The 21,317-nt window shown below is 40.8% G+C and overlaps 1 protein-coding gene across 1 annotated transcript in view; it reads right to left on the bottom strand.

Annotated features, from left to right (window-relative positions):
* MEGF10 (multiple EGF like domains 10) overlaps positions 1-21,317 on the bottom strand; it is a 148,309-nt gene that overhangs the window by 43,839 nt on the left and 83,153 nt on the right. Inside the window, exons 6-9 of the mRNA XM_045022148.1 lie at positions 14,632-14,878; positions 13,286-13,406; positions 11,765-11,901; positions 4,612-4,824 (exon numbers count right to left, since the gene is read on the bottom strand). Coding sequence (XP_044878083.1) covers positions 4,612-4,824; positions 11,765-11,901; positions 13,286-13,406; positions 14,632-14,878 — 718 coding nt within the window. The remainder of the gene's footprint in view (positions 1-4,611; positions 4,825-11,764; positions 11,902-13,285; positions 13,407-14,631; positions 14,879-21,317) is intronic.

Below are 21,317 nucleotides of genomic sequence, written 5' to 3'. Positions count from 1 at the left end.
AGGAAATAAATCCTTTGAGCTGCCTTTTTTTTTTTTTTTAAGAATGTAGCATATGAGGCAGACAGAGGCATTGATATTCTGTGCCCCCCAGTGAGTATTAGTAAGGCATACTCGCACATATATTGATTGACACCAAAATTAGTATTCTGTAATTTGTAATTAGATGTAGGAAGCTGGAGCACTTTTGAAGCTTTTTGATGGTTCTCATGCAGTTAGCTTAATTGGCAATAAGATTTGTGTGTTAAGATAGGGAGGTAGAATAGATGTTGAGAGATGCTGCAAGTATTTCTGCCTTTTTTCCTGTTCATTTTTGTTCACAATTTATTGACCTATATGTACATTTCCTATATAAGCACTAAGATCAATTTCAGTATATTTGGTAATAATATAATTAAAGTTATTTAAGTCTGCAGTTTTCTGGCATACTTTATGCCATATATTTGTTTCAATTTATAAAATGGTCTGATGAAAAAGCTATGTATATCATAGAATCAAAGGACTAGAAGGGACCTCTAGAGGTTACCTAGTCCGGTCCCCTGCACTCATGGCAGAACTAAGTATTATCTAGACCATCCTTGACAGGTGTTTATCTAACCTGCTCTTAAAAATCTCCAATGATGGAGATTCCACAACTTCGCTAGGCAATTTATATGTACAATTCCACCATAAAAACCCCATCCAGAAATACAAAATGACCTAAAGTCAACATTAAAACACTATCAGCACACATAAACTTAATCCATCCCTCATCATCTCATCCACTCTTGCCTCAGAAAAAGCAAGAGAAAGTAGATATGCTCTGTATTAAACCTGGGGTCATGAATAAGTCCTGAGTCAAGGCCCCACTATTAAGAATGACCTTGGCATGCCAGGTTGAGTGTTCCAGCTGATCTCAACTGCCAGGCTGAAACAATGATGAAACAGACAGCCCTGACAAGCTTATCAGATACAAAATAATACAACTTGAACTGTATTCAGAAATTAACTGGAAATCAGGGCACTCTCTGGAGAATAGGTGTAGTTTTCTCCCTTTAAGAATTACTACTAGGTAAGTGAGGAGCTCCATTCTGTATCTTCTAAAGTTTTCACATGATCATCAGATGCCACCCAAGTAGAGGGACTGCAGCAATCCAACCTCAAAGTGACACAGCACAGATCCATTTCCAAAAGAACTGGCCAAAGGCAGTTCTGTCTTGCCAAAGGCAGGTGGAAAGTCACTATTTGCTGACTCCTGCCATTTGAACCTCCAGAAGCAACTGAAGATCTAACAAGACCCACAGTTTGTGAACCTGAATAGCAAGGGCAGGCAAACCCCCTAATTAAAAGGGCTAGATATTAATTTCACCAATTCTCCAGGTTGTTCCCGTAACCTTCTAGTTTTATTTCTGTCTTATCTACGTTTAGCCTCAGCCAGCTAGCTCTCATTCATGGAAAACTGATCAATAGCATCATTTGGTCTAAGAGCAGCAGATGTGCTGCACATCATCTGCATATGGTTGGCACTGCAGCCCAAATTATTTCACATTCATATTGATGAGAGGGAGTAGAATAAAACATTCCATGAGAGAGCCCTTGGAGCAGATGGGCAGTCACCCAGTACTACCCTTGGAGCCATCTAGGACAGAAGAGAACAAAGTAACTCAAATACAATTCCATCCCCACCAGCGTCAGTAGGCATGTCAACAATATCATGTGGTCGGTATCATTCAAGGCAGCTGATGTATCTAAAAGAATCAGCACGGACGCTTGATTTTTGCTCTAACCCCTGGGCAATAGAGTCAGTCAGTCTTTCTCTCCTGTTGAAACTGTTCCACTTGGTATAAATAGTTAAATATTCACTGGGCCAGAGCATGGGTGGCTGGTGACCCAGCTTTTGGGAGAGGCTAGCCCCCAGCCTCTCCCATTCTGCCCCAAGCCCTACCCTTCTCCCTCCACTCCCACACAGGAGCCCAGAGCACCCTCATCATGACCAACAGTCCCAGTGCCAGGCAACCACCCCAAACACCAGGCAGCATGGTCCAACTGCCAGGTGGGTAGCACGGCCCCAGCACCAGCCACCCCAAGCCAGGACAAAGCACAGGGAACTGCAAGAGGGAGTCTGGGGGCAGAGCCACACCAGGCTGTTTGGGGAGGCACAGCCTCCCCCAGCCTATACCTGTAGCCCATGGGCCAGAGAGAGAGACTGACTCTGTAGCATGATTGTTAGGGCACTCATAAGGGAGACCAAGGAGGGACTTAAACCTGGGTCTCCCACATCCCAGCTCAGTGCCCTAACCACTGGACTATTAGCTATACTGGGATGTGTTAATAATTCTCTCTTTCTCCAAAATTCCCTCCTGGACCTCAGAGACCTTCCCTCTGTACATTTCCATGAAAAGCTTCCATTTTGACAAAAAATGTTTAATGGAAAAAGTCCCAATCAGCGCTACATAGACATTCCCTGATGTGTTTATGCGAGAGTAAGTTCTTTCCCACCAGGCTGGCATTTAGTCACAGAAGATAGCCAGAAACAACTGTATCATCAAAAGTGGAAGGGAAGTATCCTCAGTGGGGCCTATGTTTTCCCCATTATTATTCATAAGTTATCTGATTGCTACTAGCTGGTGGTCTTAATCACCCCCCAGCACAAAGGAAGAAGAAAAATATAAAAATATCTTGTGAAGCCTGTGAATTTTTGCTTCCCTCCTCTCATTTTTCTCTACTCAACTGTAACATGCAGTTACAGACACACATGTTCCCACACCCACAACAGTGCTAAGTTCCCTTTGATTTGTCATACAGAGGAGAAAACGTTCAAAAAAAGCTCAGCCATATGCTGCTGTTTACATTTGAACATTTGTGATTTGATTTGACCACAAGCTGTCTTCCAGAGGTATAAATGAAGGAACAGCTGTGTTAAACACAAATCAGAAGTAATCCTTGAAATATCAGAAATGCTATACAATGCAATACTTTCCTGTCAAACTAAACTTCTACACTAGTCTTCAGTTAAAATTGCAGAAAACCGGCTAACCATAATTCATACACATAGTGCTATGAGGGCCAAATACCGACGTTTTGAGTGCCAGACAAGGTGCAGGGAAATGGGGAGGGATTATAGTTTTTCTTACCCCTAAATTCTCTCCCCAATCCATAATTTACTGGATTTCACGTCCTGTCCAAACAGTATTGTTTCAAATCACATTTCAAGTAGATGAGGTAAACAGAAGTACAAGTACACCAACATACAAATACGTAAGTGAAATATGGGAGAAATGCAGCCCTCTCTTACATGGCTCGTGAACAGAAGTTATGTTGAACAATTTGAGCAATCCAAGAATTTATTTCTCACAGTGCCCTCTAACAGGATCACACAAACAGAGATATTCAAAAGGAGATTTTTTCATTAATGTCCCAGTGCATTTTAATGTCACTTCTAAATTCTGAATAAAGGCTTTATTTGTATGTATAAAAAAAATGTGCATCTCAGATACAAAACACAACATTGTTCTGTGTAAGAGTACATCATTTCCGCAAATAGTTTTAACACAGCAATCCGTGACAGCAAAACATTTGGCATATGTACACAAAATTTATCTGACATATTGTGTATTATTAATGGAATTATGCATGAATGAATGCAAAATTATTGGAGTCTTTCATATAACCAGGTGTGCTTTATAAGAAGATAAGCCTTGTCATGAGAATTATATTTTGATTGTATGTTATCTTGTCTTATCTCCCATCCCTCCCCTAGTATCCCAAAGGGATTATCTCAGAATTTCTGGTTTATAGATTTTTATTACAACATGTTAAGGCTTTGTGGGTCCCGTAGATACATACACAATGCAAAAATATTTGGCTCATGATTGCCTGAAAAGAGTCATATGATGAGTTAGTAAGTTTCTATTGTTTAGCTTCTCTGAGTCAATACTACAGAGGTATGGAGAAATGTAAATCAATTAGATTGCTTATACAAATAATTTTTTTCAATTTCTTGGCATCAAACTTTACTTTTTGTCGAATGTTAGATTAAATGAAAAAGTTACACTTCTGAAATTTATAGTCATAATGGTGAGAATTCCAGATATATCTCATTAAAACAATCAGCATGCTTCCTCCCCACAATATATATATTGGGCCCGATTCTCCTCTCATATCAGTTTTATGTGTACGGGATGGTGTATTTCCATTTATTTGATTGGAGATACTCTTAATTAATAGTACCGCAGTGTAAGTGAAAGGAGAAGCAGGTCTATTGACCTCATATGGTAAAAAATGTAAAGATTTATTTTTATATGCGGTAAATATAGACAAAGGCAAAAACCAGGTCAATATTTATCTTGTGTCAATAAATCTTGATATTCAGTTTATAATCTGATTATCGATTGCTATTTAAAGACATCAAATAAAGCTGTAAGCCAAAAAAAAAAAATCTGCAGTTCTTGCCCTGCTTGTTATTGTGTTTCTTGCTATGATTATAAAAACATTAAATAGTCTCTCTGCCTAAGCTTTGTGACTCTTAGCTGATTCACTTTTCCTGGAAACCTAAGGAACTTATTTCCTTATAATTTATATTCTTGGTTAAATGTTCCACCTGGAGAAAATCTGCTAAAAGATATAACAACATACCTGCGAGTGTTCTGCAGGTGACAGGGGCATTTTTTGTCACACTTGAGACCATAGACTCCCTCAGAACAAAGCCTTGTTTCACAGTGTTCTCCCGTATATCCTGGATCACAGAGACAAGCACCACTAATATGATAGCATTTCCCTCCATTCATGCACTGACAGGTCTTTGCACATTGCACTCCATAAGTCCCCACTGGACATTCATCCTGGCATCTGTGAAAGTCGGAAAAAATTAAATTGCCTTAAATTTAAAACATTTTTGGAGAATCAATGTAAAAATGTATCTTAGTTTCTGAAGAGTTTTCTCTGGATAGAATTCTTAAAATCATTATAGGTGGAGCTAGTAATTTTGCTTCTATTTAAGGTTGCCTAATACTTTGCACTATAAGTTCCTATTTTCAGCTGCTTATAACTTTGCCAAATTTTAAGTTTTATATGCTTGTTATCTGCCTCAGAGTAAATGTTTTTTGGAAAGTTTCAGGAAAACCATTTAATTCATTTCTGAGTACAAAAGTTAGGGAAAATAGTTTTTCCAGTGTTAAATATGTCACACACACACACACACACACCTCTATTAATGGCTGGTTCACACAGTAGGACAACTTACTGACACTAATAGTTCCTTCTTTAGCTCAAGTAGTCATTTGTGCTATGATCTAAAGCTCCTGACTTCGTACCCAGCTGATAGCCATGAGGGCTGCAGACTGGGAATGTAAATATAGTTCCACATGGCTTTTCAGTTTGTTTTTTAAAAAATCCTAGAAATGACATTCAAAAACGTATGTTAGAAGAAGACTGAGTGGGATTCTGTGCTCAAACAGACACAGCGTAGAACTGGCAGCCTGAGAAAAGGGGGATATGATAGCTTTAAGCCACCTTTGTCTGTCCACGGATCCTGGGCTACTCCAGTGGCTAGCGAGACCCCCAGCAGGCCTGTCTAAATTACAACAGGCTTCCTGGGTTTCCCTAAGGACTGCTGCACTGCCTGGTATTTCTGCACTCTGCCTCCCCACACACACATTACACCAAGACTCGTTAAGGGGTCCTTGGAAGGCAGCCACACAGCTGTCTTCCACAGTGCTTGCATCAGGGGAAATCCACACCCAGCTGAATATGGGTCTTTGGGGGCCCCTCTATGTCACTCTGGCCCTTTTGTGCAGAATAAAGAGGCCAGAGCAAGGATCTCACCCATTATGGTTGCAATGTCAAACACTCAAAAGTTAAGAAATGTAAATGGCAAAGCAAAGGTCAATTCATCCCCAGTGAGAGTATGCATTATGATGCATTTAGTTACACAGTCACACAGTATTTGTTCTATAGGAACCCTGCCTCATTCAGTGCACAGGATGGACAATGAAGAATCAGTAACTTGCAAGAAGAGAAAGCCTGGTCTCTCGTGTTTAATGGTTCTGTACTGGGATTTTGGAGATCTGGATTCCCTCCTTTGCTCTGTCCCAGGTTTGCTATGTGATGACGGGCAAGACTATCTTAATGTACAAATGGGTCAAACTAAAGTTTCACAAGCATTTCCTAATTTTTGAGCACTTGACTTTCCTACCTACTTTTAATATAGTTTTTTGTATTAAATATGAATAATAAACACATTTGCCATCCTTAGCAATTTGGAATTACCAAAAGTGATTGTGAATATGATTCAATATTGTCAAAATATGGGAGTACGGCTCTGTCTTTAGAAGTAGGCTTGACATCCTAACTCTAAATAAGCCTTAAGACTTATTGATCCTAAAGCATTGCAAACTTTTAGTAAATAGATAGTATTTCTCCTTGGGTTTTAGCTGCAGAAACTGTTGCCAGTCATTTCTCTCAAGAAGGAACTTATACTAACTAAGATCTCAGGTTGAGTTTCTTCCTGAATGGTTTAGCTAGATACTGAGGAGAGAGATGTAGTTTCCTGGAGCATGGTATGCAATATTTGGAGAGACAGAAAAATTCCTCTAGGGACTCAAGTGAAGTCATGTAAATGGGAAGTCAGTGTAGCAGGCATTTTTCATGCTGCCAAGTCACTAACAAATACAGTGTTAGGGATCTGGGTCAGTGTTTCATTTTAAAGAAATTGTCAGCCTAGCAAAAGAAAAAGATAAAAAATTCAATTGTATTAAAAATAAACATTCAAGAGAAAAAGCCCAACAAGGTCTGTAAATCTGTGCAAAAGAATGTTTAATAATAGATTAGTATAAATGCAAAGAGATTGGTGGAGGCTGTACTTTCTATTTAAATCAACAATTAAGCTGTAAAAACCCATCTGTACGGAGTTGTCCTGCTACTATAGGACTTGTCAACCAAACACCTGTTAACTACTTTTTAAAATGGGTTTGCACTGGATGTGTTACATGTTTTTTTATTATTTTGAAGATTGTGAGGGAACGGAGCCATCTCAGTTTGTGAGTTGAAATGATCCGTTATGCAAATATGAGGATAGAAAAAGATTTAGTCACACTTTCACAGCATTCATTGTGACCCTCTCTTAGTTCCCCCACTCCTGTTGTGTTTCATTTAATATGAAGCAATTTGCTCTTTAAAAACAAAACAGGGCAGATTTCTAAAGTCTCTCTTATGAATTCTGTAGCCACTGGAATTTGTGAAGTGCAATTGGACAGGATTTAACAACTTACTCCCACAAGAACACAAAGGGGCTGAACTTGTGGGGTGATTTCAGTGAGAATTCAGCAACCCTTGCAGGATCAGGCCCCGAAAGATGAATAAGGCTTGCATAAATGTTATTTTTCCTGTAACAGCTGACATAAGAATAAAGCAAAAAGTCTATGCCCAACGGTGTTTGCTCTTTAGAACATAAGCCGGTTGTAAGGAGATAATTGAAGGTTAGGGGGAAAAAAATCTGAGTTAAGACCATCTGCTACAGATGTTTTCCACACAACACTAGTGCTCTGCCAACATATGATAAAATATATACGGAGACCACTAACAGTTCCCTGTAATTCAGTCACATTAACTTTTCTAGGTTTCCGTTACGTACAACACTGAACCCACATTAAAACCTGGGGAAATTACTCATCACCAGTAATTCTGTTTGTCAGACTCCCTCATCTCCTCCCTTCCTGCAGATGATTCCAGACAATCACAATTATGCCAGGAAGCAAGCGAATGGGCAAAGAATATTGACAGGTTGGAATAGCATGGAGCTGGCTATATATATCCTTTGCCTTTCATTATTCTTTGCCTTCTGGCTTCCAGGTATACAGCACCTAATGCTGACTGCTTGGAATCTTCTACAAGATGAAATACAAGGTCGGTGAATAAAACCCTACCTTTCAAGGATTCTAGCAGCACAAAATATGGCACTTGGTATGATTTCAATTCAGTTTGAAATAGAAAGCTACAAGTATTGTGTGAGAGAGTAGGCCCACCTCCAGTGTCCTCCAGTGTCAGGCCATGACATCATATACTCCCAAAATTGGAGGCTAGGTTTGAAATTGCAACGCATCCTCTCCTGGGTCATTTTTACAGCCTGAAGGCTGGAATAGCAACAGTAGCGCCTCTACAACCCACATGTAGAGGTTTCCAGTCACTAGATCCACATAGCCTCAGACTTCTTTTCTGGCCTCCCCAAAACTATGTCCTATGCCTTTCCCAGTTTGGAACAAGAGAGAACCCCTGTGCACCCCTGTCCAGCTTTGAATCTGGACATTCTCTGCTTCAAACACAATGCCTCTTGGAACTGCACCAGGAATAATTTCAATCTTCACAACTGTGCCTTAAACTCAGCACTGACCCCAAAGTAAAGCGTTTGTAAATACCAAAACTCATTCCAATTCAGAAAGAGCAGTTTGGGCCAATTTTTTTTATGTCATTAAGACAAACCTAACTTTCCATCTGAGGGAAAATAATTAAACTGTTTTTTAATTAACCCTAATGTTAAAAGTGTCCCTGAATGGACTTCCGAAATGAAATCAAAATTAGGATTAATCCCAGCAGGGAAACTACATAAGGGACCAAAGGGGTTTGTGCTAAAACAGAAACCACTCTAACATGCAAACCTTTTTCATGGCTCCAGCCATAGAGAAGGACTATTAGTTATTCATTTTATAGTGGTGCCTAGAGAGGTCCCATTGTGCTAAGGGACTGCACAGATTTATAGTAGGAGGCAGACCCCGTCCTGAAGAAAGTCCAGTCTAAACAGATAAGACAAATGGAGAGAGAGAAAACTGTGGTACAGAGAACATCCACAGATTCAACGGTAGTTGGGAGTGGGCACAAAAAAACCCACTTGGCTACTCGTTTTCACACATACATGTCAGAGGAGGCTTGAATTCCACAGAAGATAGTAAAAAATAATGAGCATTTTTAAATTTTGCTTAATTTATGTAGCACCACCAGAAAGACACAAAGTCAATTTCTGATCAAGGGATTTCTTTTCTAAAGCCTCCATCAGACTTTCTTTCATGTAGCTTTCGAGGAAAAATTAACAGCTTTTTCCAAGAGTAAAAATCTGTTGAATTTTTTACACGTTTTGGAAAAAGACATTAATTATTTTGAAGATGATTCTGTACATCTTGCTATCTAGCACAAATACTGAAAAACCAGTTTCCTGTTTGATTGTTCTAAAACATATAACCCATTTTCCTGATGTACTTTTTAATAGACATTTCACTTGGGGGGTTTTAGAGAGAATATACGATCTCAGCTTGATGTTTTCAGTTTGTGCTTCTCTGTGTTTTATGACTGAACTGTTAAAAATCAGAATGACACCACCCTAAAGCCCTTATTAAAAGCCCTAAAGATTTTATGATGCATTTCACAGCAGGTTGACCTTCCTACTGAACAGGTTACCATGCACAGAGCCAGAATGTGGAGTGTTTCACAGCTTCACATGCCAGAGAAAATCAGAGAATATTTATTGATACAGGCCCTATACAAATTACACGATGTATTGACTGGTCCATATAAATGTACACAGAGAAACAGAAAGACAGATAGATAAATAGGGCCAAATCCTGAAATCCTTACTCAGGCTACACTGACACTCCAATCATGAGATGTGTTATACACCCATGGGAGTTCCAGGTGCACAGCACCTTCCAGGATTTGGCTAAATGAGAGATTTAGCTTGAGAACTTGAAGATTTGGCCTAGAGCTAATACTGTTTTTCTGCCTATTGAAGAAGGAACCAACTCTCTTCCCCAATACATGAAAAAATAGTCTCCCTGGAGATATCACACTATCTTTGTATGATTGGCAGACTCTGCTTACAAATGGGGCACTTCAGAGCAGAAGAAAGGTTCTTAACAGAGGTAAGTGAGGAAAACACGTTCAGCTCCTGCCCGCCCTCTGCCCAGCTCAAGCCAGCACTGTTAATCCCTCCGTTTCATAAGCACTGATGGTGGGATTTTCAAAAATGCTCAGTGCTGACCTAATGCTTCTGCTGACATTAATAGAAGAGTCATTAGGTCAATGCTGGGAGAAAATCCCACCTACATGTTTACTCACTGGGGTTGTGCAAAAAAAATTAAAGGAGAAATATTGCAAAATGGTGATCAAGAAATACAACAAAATTAGACCAAATTTCACACTGCAATTTTTAAAAAATATTTGTTTAGGAAAGAACCTCTTCCATCCTCTACTGAAGACTGGTATCAATGAATCCCCAGTGGGCTGTGTTCAGAAATTACAGCTAAGGTGGCATAAACTGGACTCTCTTGAATTTAATTAGATCTCATTACACTCATTTAGACTCTATTAGACATACTAACACACATTTGCTGGTGTATAAGTGAATGTGAGGGAGTCTAAGTTAGTGCAGCTACCACACTGAAGAGTCAGAAGAAGGTGCCTGAAGTTATAAATTGATATAGGGAGTAGTTTAACACCTGTTCACACCATCTTGTTAGCTGCTAATAGGAACACAGACACTGCACACACACACCCTTGTGGGGGGACACAGCAAGTACTTCCCTCCATGGCTGGTCAACTGGTGTGGAGTAGCCAATGAGACCATGGCCTTCTGACCCACCCATACTACAGTGAGATAAGTAGCACCCTAGCAGGGAATAGTCCCAGCTTGTTGGTAAGCACAGGGACTACAGCTATGCCTGGACCCTATGCAGGAGGGCAAAAGATGAAAGGCTCTTTGTACCTCAAACTTCTGCAAGGGATAGACACAGTGTGGCCTATAATTGTTTCTGATTTGTAAAGTCAAATTACAGCAAGACTTGAATCTCAAATGAGAAAAATAGAAGCCACAACTGTCTTTAGAAACACGTGTGCAGCATGGAGATTCTCGCGTATATCGTCCTGTCTCTCATGAAAGTGGTTTGTGCTTTCATTCTGATTTGTCTGTGTCTGTTTAAATGCATGTAACACAATCTCCAGTGTTTCCTTACAGAGGCAAACATTTAATTTTGGCAACACTAATAGCTCTGGATTGGCTGTTTTTCTTCTTTGGGGTTGTTTATGTTTTTTTATGGTTGGTTGGGTTATCCCCACATCCTGTGGATGCCTGCACTGGAATTGCATGTGGAATGTGGTGATGGTACCTATCATTGTTGGCAGAGATCCTACGGACTAACCCCAGTGATTAAGTTACTGTGGACTTCAGCAACTGGGTTGTGTACTGTTTAAAAGGTATGCAGGAAGGTGCTTCTTTCAGCACTTTCTACCCCTCTATAAGGGAAAAATATTATGTCCACTTTTACTATGAAACACATTTGATGGACATTTTAACCACAGCTAGGCAATGAAAAAAGATTAATTTCTTCTTTTGAATGAAAATGCTTTGAAAAGAAGACAGCTGGTAGCCCAGTTCAGAGACCAAATGGATCAGCGCTTCTTCAGCCACCTCATCTTATAGCCACCATTGATCCATCTCACCCCATTATTGGTTCTCAAACTATCTCATTCTGCAGACCCCTCAGCAAGGGGCCTGTACATTACTGGGGGTACACTGGGCACAGTATGAGAGTCCTTAAACTAAACCATTTCTCATAGGGACTAAAACATCTTTCAAGAATTGAACTGCCACATTTACTTTTGATTCATTATCATTTAGGTGACATAACTGACAAATCTATAAAACACTTTGAATTATATCACTGATGATATGCTTCCACCTGCTTCCTAGTTTTTCCTTTTGCTGTAAAATCCTTGGTACAATTTGGTAGAAGTGAGTTTTACTTACCGTTCCCCTGTGTAACCTGGACTGCAGTGACATTGCCCTGTTGCTGAGTCACATGTTCCTCCATTGTGGCATTGACACTCCTGGGAGCAGTTCTTTCCATAACGACCCTCTGGACAAGGCTGACCACAGACTGTGCCCTGTTTACAAACAGAATCTAAATGTTAGGCTTGGGACTGCAGCTGTTTGGAGAAGAAGAAGAGAAGGGGATTGGAAAGAAGGGAGGAGATTAATGGGATCATGTATCAGACTGCTTATGCTCTTCTAGAAAATGCAGATTCATTTTTAGCCTTAAACACAGAGTATGTTTTGCCAAAATGAAAAAAGGATTGCAACATTTTTGTCTTGGTTAAAAAATGAGAACCAAAAAAAAGTTCATTTGCATTTTCACCACATACACTCTTTTCACGTAGAAAAGGAGAGAGGAGAAAAGTGGAGGAGAGGACAAAAACTAAAAAACGTTTCAATTTTCATATTAGTATAAAATTCTATGAAATATTCCAAAGCAAGCCACTTTTTTTTAAATTTTGTGTGAAGTTTTTCATGGAAAATATATTAGCATTTTCTGAGTAGCTTTAAGTAAAAACAAAACACAGCAAGAGCAATAGACATCAATAGGGAAAGAAGACTGAGGGTAACAGCAATAAGATCACATGGTACATGTGTACAGTTGGATGGTTTGGAATCTAAACTTTAAATGTTTCCCTTTTAATTATTTAAAAATTCCCTGTCACATCATTTTAACTCCCTTTCCACTGCCTGCCAGTAATGGTCACCCGGGGCTCACTGCCTATTATTTTACATAATATTTATTTGTTTTGTTTGTTTGCCCCCTTACTATATATAGACAATCTCCAACCACCCTGGTATCTAGCATGATTAAATTTGTTGGTTGTTGGATATAAACTGTTGAAACAATGGCCTCCGTCCTTGTACAGAATTCTCTTCCCCATGTGGGGCTGGGAAACCAGTGGAGCCTCTCATGTTTGCCCTTGTGGTAGGAATAGGACCTTGCTGGTGTGAGGTGCAAAGGGATAGAAAGTCTATTGATCAGTTATGAAGCAGATGTTCTGATGTCACTGTATTCCTGGGCTATGAAGGTGCCACCAGAACCTGTCCATTACCTACTTTTCTTTTAAGAGGGCAGCATCATATATTTGGAAACACATGTGAAGGCCATCATAGGAATATCTGATGGTGCTGCTGTTCAAAATGTAACAGTTATATCAAATTATATCCACAAGGACATGACTTCTGATCAAGTTTCAAAAGATGCTGTTTGCATGTCTGCAGAAAGCACATTTTCCTTTTCCCACTCTTTGAAAAGGTTAACAAGGCAGTCCAGAATTTATATTTGATTTTGATCCCTTGTGGTGGTACCATGTGCTAAAATACATTTCCTTTTGTTCCTGGCTTCAGTCACACTGTCTTTGCTTTTCCAATTAAACTTTCTCCTGAAGTTGCCTGAAATCCACAAACATGGAAATTTACCCAGTTTATATTTATTTTAGAAAGCAGCTTTACCATCCATCCAGGTGGGCAGGCACATTCCCCAGTCACATGGTGACACACTCCTCCATTCTGGCATGGACATCTTTCTTCACACTGTGGCCCATGCTTGCCGGGGGGACAAAGATCCTCACAGCTAAACAATTGGTGCATAATGAGTATAATTGTTATTTATATGCAAAGTTCAGTCTCTCCCCCTCTCTTACGCAAGCACACAGAAATAAAGGGAAATAAACTTTATGGGATCAATGACATGAACATATGAAAATAAGGTTAGCAATTAAAAAATTGTAAGTGTATGTATCTTTCCTTAAAGATATTTCTTTCTAGAAAAACCAAGTTTGGTCTTGGTACGGACAAAGATTAAAACTCTCTGCTAGAATGATTAACCCAATCAAGTGCATTTTTCTATGCTTAATTTTCCACTACAGGGCCAATCTCTGTTGGCTGAATTTTATAAAACGTGGACAGAATTTGGACCATGTTTTATGGACCAAACTCATTCCTGCAGTACAGGGATTGCGATTTGTTGTCCCCTTTGCCTTCCAAGAGGCAGCTGCTTTGGCAACAGTGTTCACCTTCTAAGCTGGGCATAGGGAGCAGCTCTATTTAGCAGCCAAGACTTGACATGAACTTCACTAGCAGAGACTCTTTAGGGAAAGCTCTGGATCAGGACACTGTTGTCTTGCATGGCCTTGCTTCCTCTTGGGCCAGTCCCGTTCCCTTATAGACTGTGCCAGCTAGTTTTCTACCAGGAGTTTGTGCGTACAAACAAACAGAGTGCTGCCCATCCAACTATCGATTACGTGTGTTTAAATACTCATTCGTATGCCCCCCAAAATGTGAGCATATGTACAGAGAATGGTTTGAAAATTTGGGCTTAATCCTTAAAATTCAACCCCCAAATCTTAAACTGTTGACTGCTACCTAATGCAGCCAGGACATTAACACTCAAATTATGGATTCATCAGCTCTGTCCTGATGTTCCATTGCAAGAAGTAGGCTGGAGATGAAGTGGTTAATTTAAACACAAATCTAAAAGCTGAAGTCAATTCTCAAACTTATACTAAAACCTAAATGTAAACCATACTATTCATTAGTGCAGATTCATAACCACAGGAATGCTTTTGAACAAAGTTGCTGGTGCTACCAGTGCAACAGCTGTACCTTACCAAGAGCTTTTGCTTTAGCATTTTAATAACATTCATTGATAAGAGACTTATAATCAGATATAAGTATTGGTAGGTTTTAAAAGAAGCACTTGCAGCATAATGTTCACATAGGTTACTAAATATTTACCCTGGGGTTAGTGCCATGCCAAACCCGCCTTCCCAACAGTAAATAATATACCCTCTGCTTACAAAGCACCAGTATATCCAGGAGGGCATCTGCATTCTCCAGTCACATGATCACAGGTGGCTCCATTTTGACACTGACATTTTTGGTGGCAATCATTTCCATATGTTCCCTGGTCACAGCGTTCCTCACAGCGCCAGCCCTTGAAACCAGAAGCACAGTGGCAGGCTCCAGTGATGGGATTACATAAGGCTCCATTTTTGCACTGGCAGCGACTACTGCAGTGGGGTCCCCAGTGGTCACTATCACATGCTGAGGAAGTGGAAAGAAAATGTCATAGCACTTCTATAAGCATGCATGGTGCAGTGCAGAAGACATGGTGATTCAGAGATATCAAGATGGCTTTTTTATGACACAGAAATGGTAGTGGTATCCTTGTAGAGACACCCTCAGCTCTCCTGGGTCTTTAAGTGTCTTGATAGCCAGATAGGACTTAATTTCCTGTTTACAAGTATATGCCTTAACCTGCACTTAAAATAAACTGAAACTTCGTCTTCAGTGAAATAAAGGTAAGTTCCAAATTTCTTCAATGCATGATAATGTGAAACTGAAATTATGATGATAGTGAATCGGTCAAAGGGTCATATTCTCCATCTGGCTACGTACTTCATTGGAATTGTATGAGTATAAACGAGAGCAAAATTTAGCCCATAATCTGATTTTGGAGCCATAAACATATATCAGAATCCCACAATGAAGTTATTCTATGTAAAGATGAATTCATTATAAGAGGATCACACTGCATGGCAATTTTTTAAAAGCGAAACTTCCAACTAGTTTACATACTTACCGCTATTTCCTTTCATGTTTTACAATACTATTGGTTGACAGTGCTGTAAGCAATGTAATAAACATTCCATCAAACAACAGAAACTAACTGTTATTTGGTTAAACAATATGGTGATATATACCACAGACAGTAAGGCTACAGTTTTATAACCACTCTACTATGTATTTTTGTTTTCTACATTCTACTCCATCAGTAGTAATGATAGTAAACCCTTCTCAGAATCTTTTGTCTTCTCACCTTCAAAAGAAATCTTTAACAGTAAGGAAAGATTTGTTTAAAATGAGAAATAGCAGTTTTCAATAACAAACCAGAAGATAACGGTCACCTACAGTTCACCAGAAATGTGCTAATCATAAAGGTCAAAGGATCTGCTTTTAATTTTTTATGTTCTGCTGATAACAATAGTGCAGTGGTGAAATCTCAGTTGCAATCACTGGATGCCCTTAATGACTGACCACTATTGTTCACTCAGTCTTCTCCTGGGGCAGAGCAGCCAAGCAGAGAACAGATCTACTTTCTTAGAGCGAGACAAAAGAACTCAAGACATCTCCTGGGGTAAGAATTGCTCTGCTGTAGGAACTGATCACTCAGACTACACAAATAAACAGGATTAGGGTCCTTTAAGGAATTTTCTCCTTCTGTATGGCTTGTGTCCTGGTTAATTCCTAAGAGCTATGGCATGCTTTGAAGTGACAGTTTCCTCTCAAACAGTATTTTCCTAAAAGGTCACTGGAACATGCTTTCCACAATGTAGCTATTGTTTATGTACACATATTGTGGCTAAAAATGTGTATGTATTTATGTATACACACACACACACACACACACCCCTCTACCTCAATATAATGCTGTGCTCGGGACCCAAAAAATCTTACTGCGTTATAGGTGAAACCGCGTTATATCAAACTTGCTTTGATCCGCCGGACTGCGCAGCCCACCCCCCTGGAGCACTGCTTTATCACGTTATTTCCGAATTCGTGTTATATCAGGCTGCATTATATAGAGGTAGAGGTGTTATATATATTTATAAATGGAGTAAACCAAACATGTAGTAACTGCACCTCTTTCATTTCTTCATTCTTGTCCCCTCTCTTCCTCATTTAGCTATTTAAACATTCATTCTTACGTGCTGGACTATCTGTACAATGCACAATGTATTTCACACAAGATGTATGTCTTCCCTCATTATAGCTCACAGATAAGCCCAGGCCTGGCAACACAATATTTTGAAAATGTCTAGATGGAGGAAAAGTAATCCTCGTGCTGAATCAGTCCTCAACTTCTCCTCAGGAAACCAACTGTTCTGAAAGGTATGTATGTGTGCAGTGGATTTGTGAGACAGACAGATGTTCTCTCAGGACTGTATGGAGGCCACCAAAATCATTTTCTTTCACACCCCATCATGGATTCATATTACAATCCCGCTCCTGCTTCCAACTGAAAAGGACAATTTCAGCCATTTCATACAGAAATTAAAAATAAACTTGAACATTTTGGAATGTTTGAAAAACCCTCTGTGAAGAACTGAAGGATTTAAAATCATCATCAGACAGCAGCTCTTTCAAATAAAATAAAATGAGCCATATGCATCCCACTGGTGGAGTTACATCAGGGTGAACTTGGCCCAACCTTTCTTAATATATAAAAAGCACCACTAGGCAAAAGGAAATTTATTTTTGGCTTACAATTTGCAGCTTGTATTATTTTACCAATTGCTGGAAGTGAGATATTTGATGCAATCCACCAACATTCACACAGAGGTTTGGAGAGAGAGTTTAATGAGTCTCAAAGACATGCAGACAGCCTTTGCTACTGTATACCTGCCACAGTACCAGTACCAGACAATATGCACAATGGCAGGATTACCACAAACTGTATCATTTGTGAAGCATTGCAGGCTGCTCCCATTATAATGCATTTTAACAGCTACATCATCAGACTGTCCTCTTAGGTTGTTACTGTCCCTTGGAGATCTGCTGAAGTTAGAGATGAACTTTTCTAGACTATTTTATTGTAAGAGGCATGTGCTGCACATTGTATGACATTTTATTGGTTTCCTGGTGTGTTTTTCTCATTCTGTTTGCACAGGGCCTATTAAAATAAAAACACTACGTGCTCACTCTTTAGTTTTCCAGTCCCGTGGTCACCCTCTGTAGAGAAGGGTGAGAGGGTGGGAAACAAATATTGACTACCTAGTTATTTCACTATAGCATAATGCTGGAGTATTTTACCAGAACAATTACCGCTATAAGGTAGCCTATTACACTAGGTCTGTCACTTGCCTACTCTCTAACTGTGAGTTATGGGCACCACTTCAGAGAAAGCTGAATGATTAATGGGATTAAATAATATTCTTGCACAAGATAGATAAATTGCATACTTTACTTCTATATATCACTCTAATCAATAAGGTCTCTCATAGGAAATTAAAGTGATTTATCAGAAACAGATACTTAGATTACAATACACAAAACAAATATGGGCAAAGGGAAGGGGTAGAAATGCTTCCTGTAAAGAGATTTATTTTTAATTATCTTTGGAGGCTAAACTTGCCAAATATTACATCGGCCGATTTCTACTTCTGCCTCATATTCAAAAACTAAGACAGGCTGAAAGTCACACAGCTGTTAATCTGGTAAATGTTTGCTGTCCTATATTTGTAACACTGTGTGATGTACAGAGGACATACAGTAGGGGACTAAAAAGATATTATTCTCAGATGAACAAACTCTATAAGTGGCACCAAATATTTTTCTTTGAATTAATGAGTATCCTCAGGTTACAGACTGTCAGCTAGAGTTTAATCAGAATAGCTACTATAACAACCATCCTTACTACTCCAAGGTCACACACACACACACACACACAGGAGCAGAAGAAAGTGTCAGCTAGAGACTTCAACCAAACCGAATTAGGGTAGTAAGTCATCTTTCACAGTGTAGGGCATAAAGGAGGGGAAAGAGAACCACACAGTAAAAGAAATAAAAGTCCCATATTCAGAACTGTTTCAGCAGAAAATAAGACTCAGCACTAACAATTCAGGGAATTGATTTGAGTCCTATACCAAAGCATTTCAGAATCTATCCACCAATGATTGCTGTCTCAATGGGTCATCATGTTCAAGAGCCTGTAGTCGGTTGGTCGGGGCTCGACCCTCCAGCGGGCAGGAGGGGAGCCACACCGACTCCCTTCTGTTCTCCTGCTGGTCTTTTAGGAGTCACAGGGAACAACGTTAGACCGCCAGGCCCTCTGGTGCAGGGGCTGGCCAACAGCAGTTCAAATAGGCCCAGGCCCTCTGGAGCAGGGGCTGGGCAGACAGTAGTTCAAATAGGCCCAGGCCCTCTGGGGCAGGGGCTGGGCGAACAGTAGTTCAATAAGCCCTGGCCCTCTGGAGCAGGGCAGGGCAACAGCAGTTCAATAAGCCCTGGCCCTCTGGAGCAGGGCAGGGCAACAGCAGTTCAATAAGCCCTGGCCCTCTGGAGCAGGGCAGGGCAACAGTAGTTCAATAAGCCCTGGCCCTCTGGAGCAGGGCAGGGCAACAGCAAGAGGCAGAGCTCAGACCCTCAGGCAGGGCTGAGCAGCAGTTCAAGTCTATAAAGCCCAAGCCCTCAGTCAGGGCGGGGCAGCAAAACAGCAGTTCTAGCTCAGACCCTCAGGCAGGGGCTGAGCAGCAGTTCAAGTCTATAAAGCCCAAGCCCTCGATCAGGGCGGGGCAGCAAACAATTGCTCAGGGGGCTCAGATCCTTGCAGCAGGAACTGAGCAGCAACAGGCAAGTGCAAGCTTCTATGCCGGAGCGCTGGTTTGAGGGGGAGACTGCCACCCATGAGTGGGGTGGCAGGGGGGGACACAGGCCCACCCACTCCACTGTGTCCCAGCCCGGGGCCCTAGCAGCGGCGTGGATCCGCTGCAGTCAGTGGGGATCCTGGCCGCAACACACTGACATGGGCACATCAGTGCCCTCAGCCGGACAAGGGTCGGCTACCCCCGGGCTACACTCCATCTCCCCCTCAAGGCCTACCTCGTCCGTCGCACCCGGTTCAGGCCAGTCGGTCTGCATCGGCTCCGGTGGAGGGCTTGGCGGCAGGTCCGGCAGCTCCTCTGGGAAGTTGGGCCAGGACTGCTCGGGCGGCTCCTCTGGGTAACAGCAGGGCCGAGGGGGCTCCTCCTCGTAGCGGGCGCTCGGCAATCCTGGGGGCTCCTCCCAGTACGGGCTCCGGGTAGGCTCCGGGGGCTCCTCTGGGTAGTGGGCGCGGGGAAGCTCCGGCCAGGCAGGGCAGTTACCTTGGGCCAATGAGGGCTCCCAGCCGGGAGCTCCCGCAGGCACGTCTGCTCTCGGCGGTGGCTGGGTGCTGACTGAGCTTGGGCGCGCTCCTTTTCTACTTCCTGCCCCGCCCCTTGACTTCTGGGGGGTGGGGACTGGGGGCGGAAGTTCCGCCCACTGAGGTGTTGGCAGGGCAGCTCCCTCTGCCGGGCAGGAGGGGAGCCACACCGACTCGCTACAGAGCCTCAAGAACTAAGTGGTGAGATGTGTAATGTTAATGGTAAAAACTTGTTTCTTTAATGTGATTATATTAATGTATTATCATGGACCTCACCAATCAGTTGCTGATGTTGACAATAGTGATGTTCTATTTGCAAAGTATTTTCATCATTATTCCTAGTAGCTAGAGAATGTTTATTCCTTATTGGGTGAAATCCTGGCTTCACTGAAATCAATGGCAAAACTCCCACAGATTTCAGTGGGGCCAGGAGTTAATCCCTGGATTTATAAATAATGAAAACATATTTTTCAAAATATTCTGGAACAGATCTTCACTGTCATAGCTCCGCTGACTTCAATGGAGTAATCATAATTTGCACCAACAGAAGATTTGCCCCACCATATCCATATTGCATATATTTGGTCCAATCTAATCTCAGTTTCACGGGCACAGCCTCCTCAAAATACCAAACACCATTCCTGCACACACTATATGCAACCTCAGTGTTCTCAATTTTAAATAAAACAGTTTTCCAGACTTACTGTTCAAAGTCAACTCTTTTGTGGGAGTCTTATATCCTACTTCTCACGCTGTGGGAAGAAACTCGGAGAAATGTTTGCCAAAAACTGCATAGTAGACTTTTTAGCAAAGAAAAATATTTGGTGCCACTTATAGAGTTTGTTCATCTGAGAATAATATCTTTTTAGTCCCCTACTGTATGTCCTCTGTACATCACACAGTGTTACAAATATAGGACAGCAAACATTCCTCTCAAAAGGCTCTCAATAAAAGCAAAGGCATACCTTTGGGAATAAGGGCATTATATTATATAAACCCTCATTTAAAATGCATCAGTATGATATGGAACCCTAAGACAATATAAAGTTACTAACATAAAAACAAATTATAAATGCTCTCTGAAGCACAGTGTCAGATGACAACTTTATGAACAGAAATGGTCCCAGAGCTTCAGCTGCGAAGAACCTTCTTCAAGGAAAAAGCAAAGGAAGAAAATGTGTGATGCAAATTGGTACTATTCTTGGGGCTTTTGTATGATCCTTGAAGATTTAAAGTTGTGTATTTCATATTATAATAACTTTAATGCACATTGTTATTATGCTAGACAGATCTCATTTTTATGCACATGGCTTATCTAGCCTGGTAGTGACTTGCAAATTAGCAGGCAAGGTGTCCTGATATTTTACAGTGTGAGAGAGGAATTTGTATCATTAGAAGTACACTTTTTTGGTTTTATAACTCTTATATTCCTTATAAACAAAAACAATGTGTCAGTCCAATTTTAACATGACGTGATCTCTGTCTCTCTACATTGATTGCTCTTGAGAAGGTAACAAAAAGAGAAGCATGAATGAGTCTAAGTTTATTCCTGACAAATCCACCTTGATCACATGTAATTCT

The sequence above is a fragment of the Mauremys mutica genome, chromosome 6 (genome assembly GCF_020497125.1).
Source record: "Mauremys mutica isolate MM-2020 ecotype Southern chromosome 6, ASM2049712v1, whole genome shotgun sequence".
Lineage (NCBI taxonomy): Eukaryota > Metazoa > Chordata > Testudines > Geoemydidae > Mauremys > Mauremys mutica.
The sequence above is the reverse complement of the archived record's forward strand: the minus strand, read 5'-3'. Positions and strand labels throughout refer to the sequence as shown.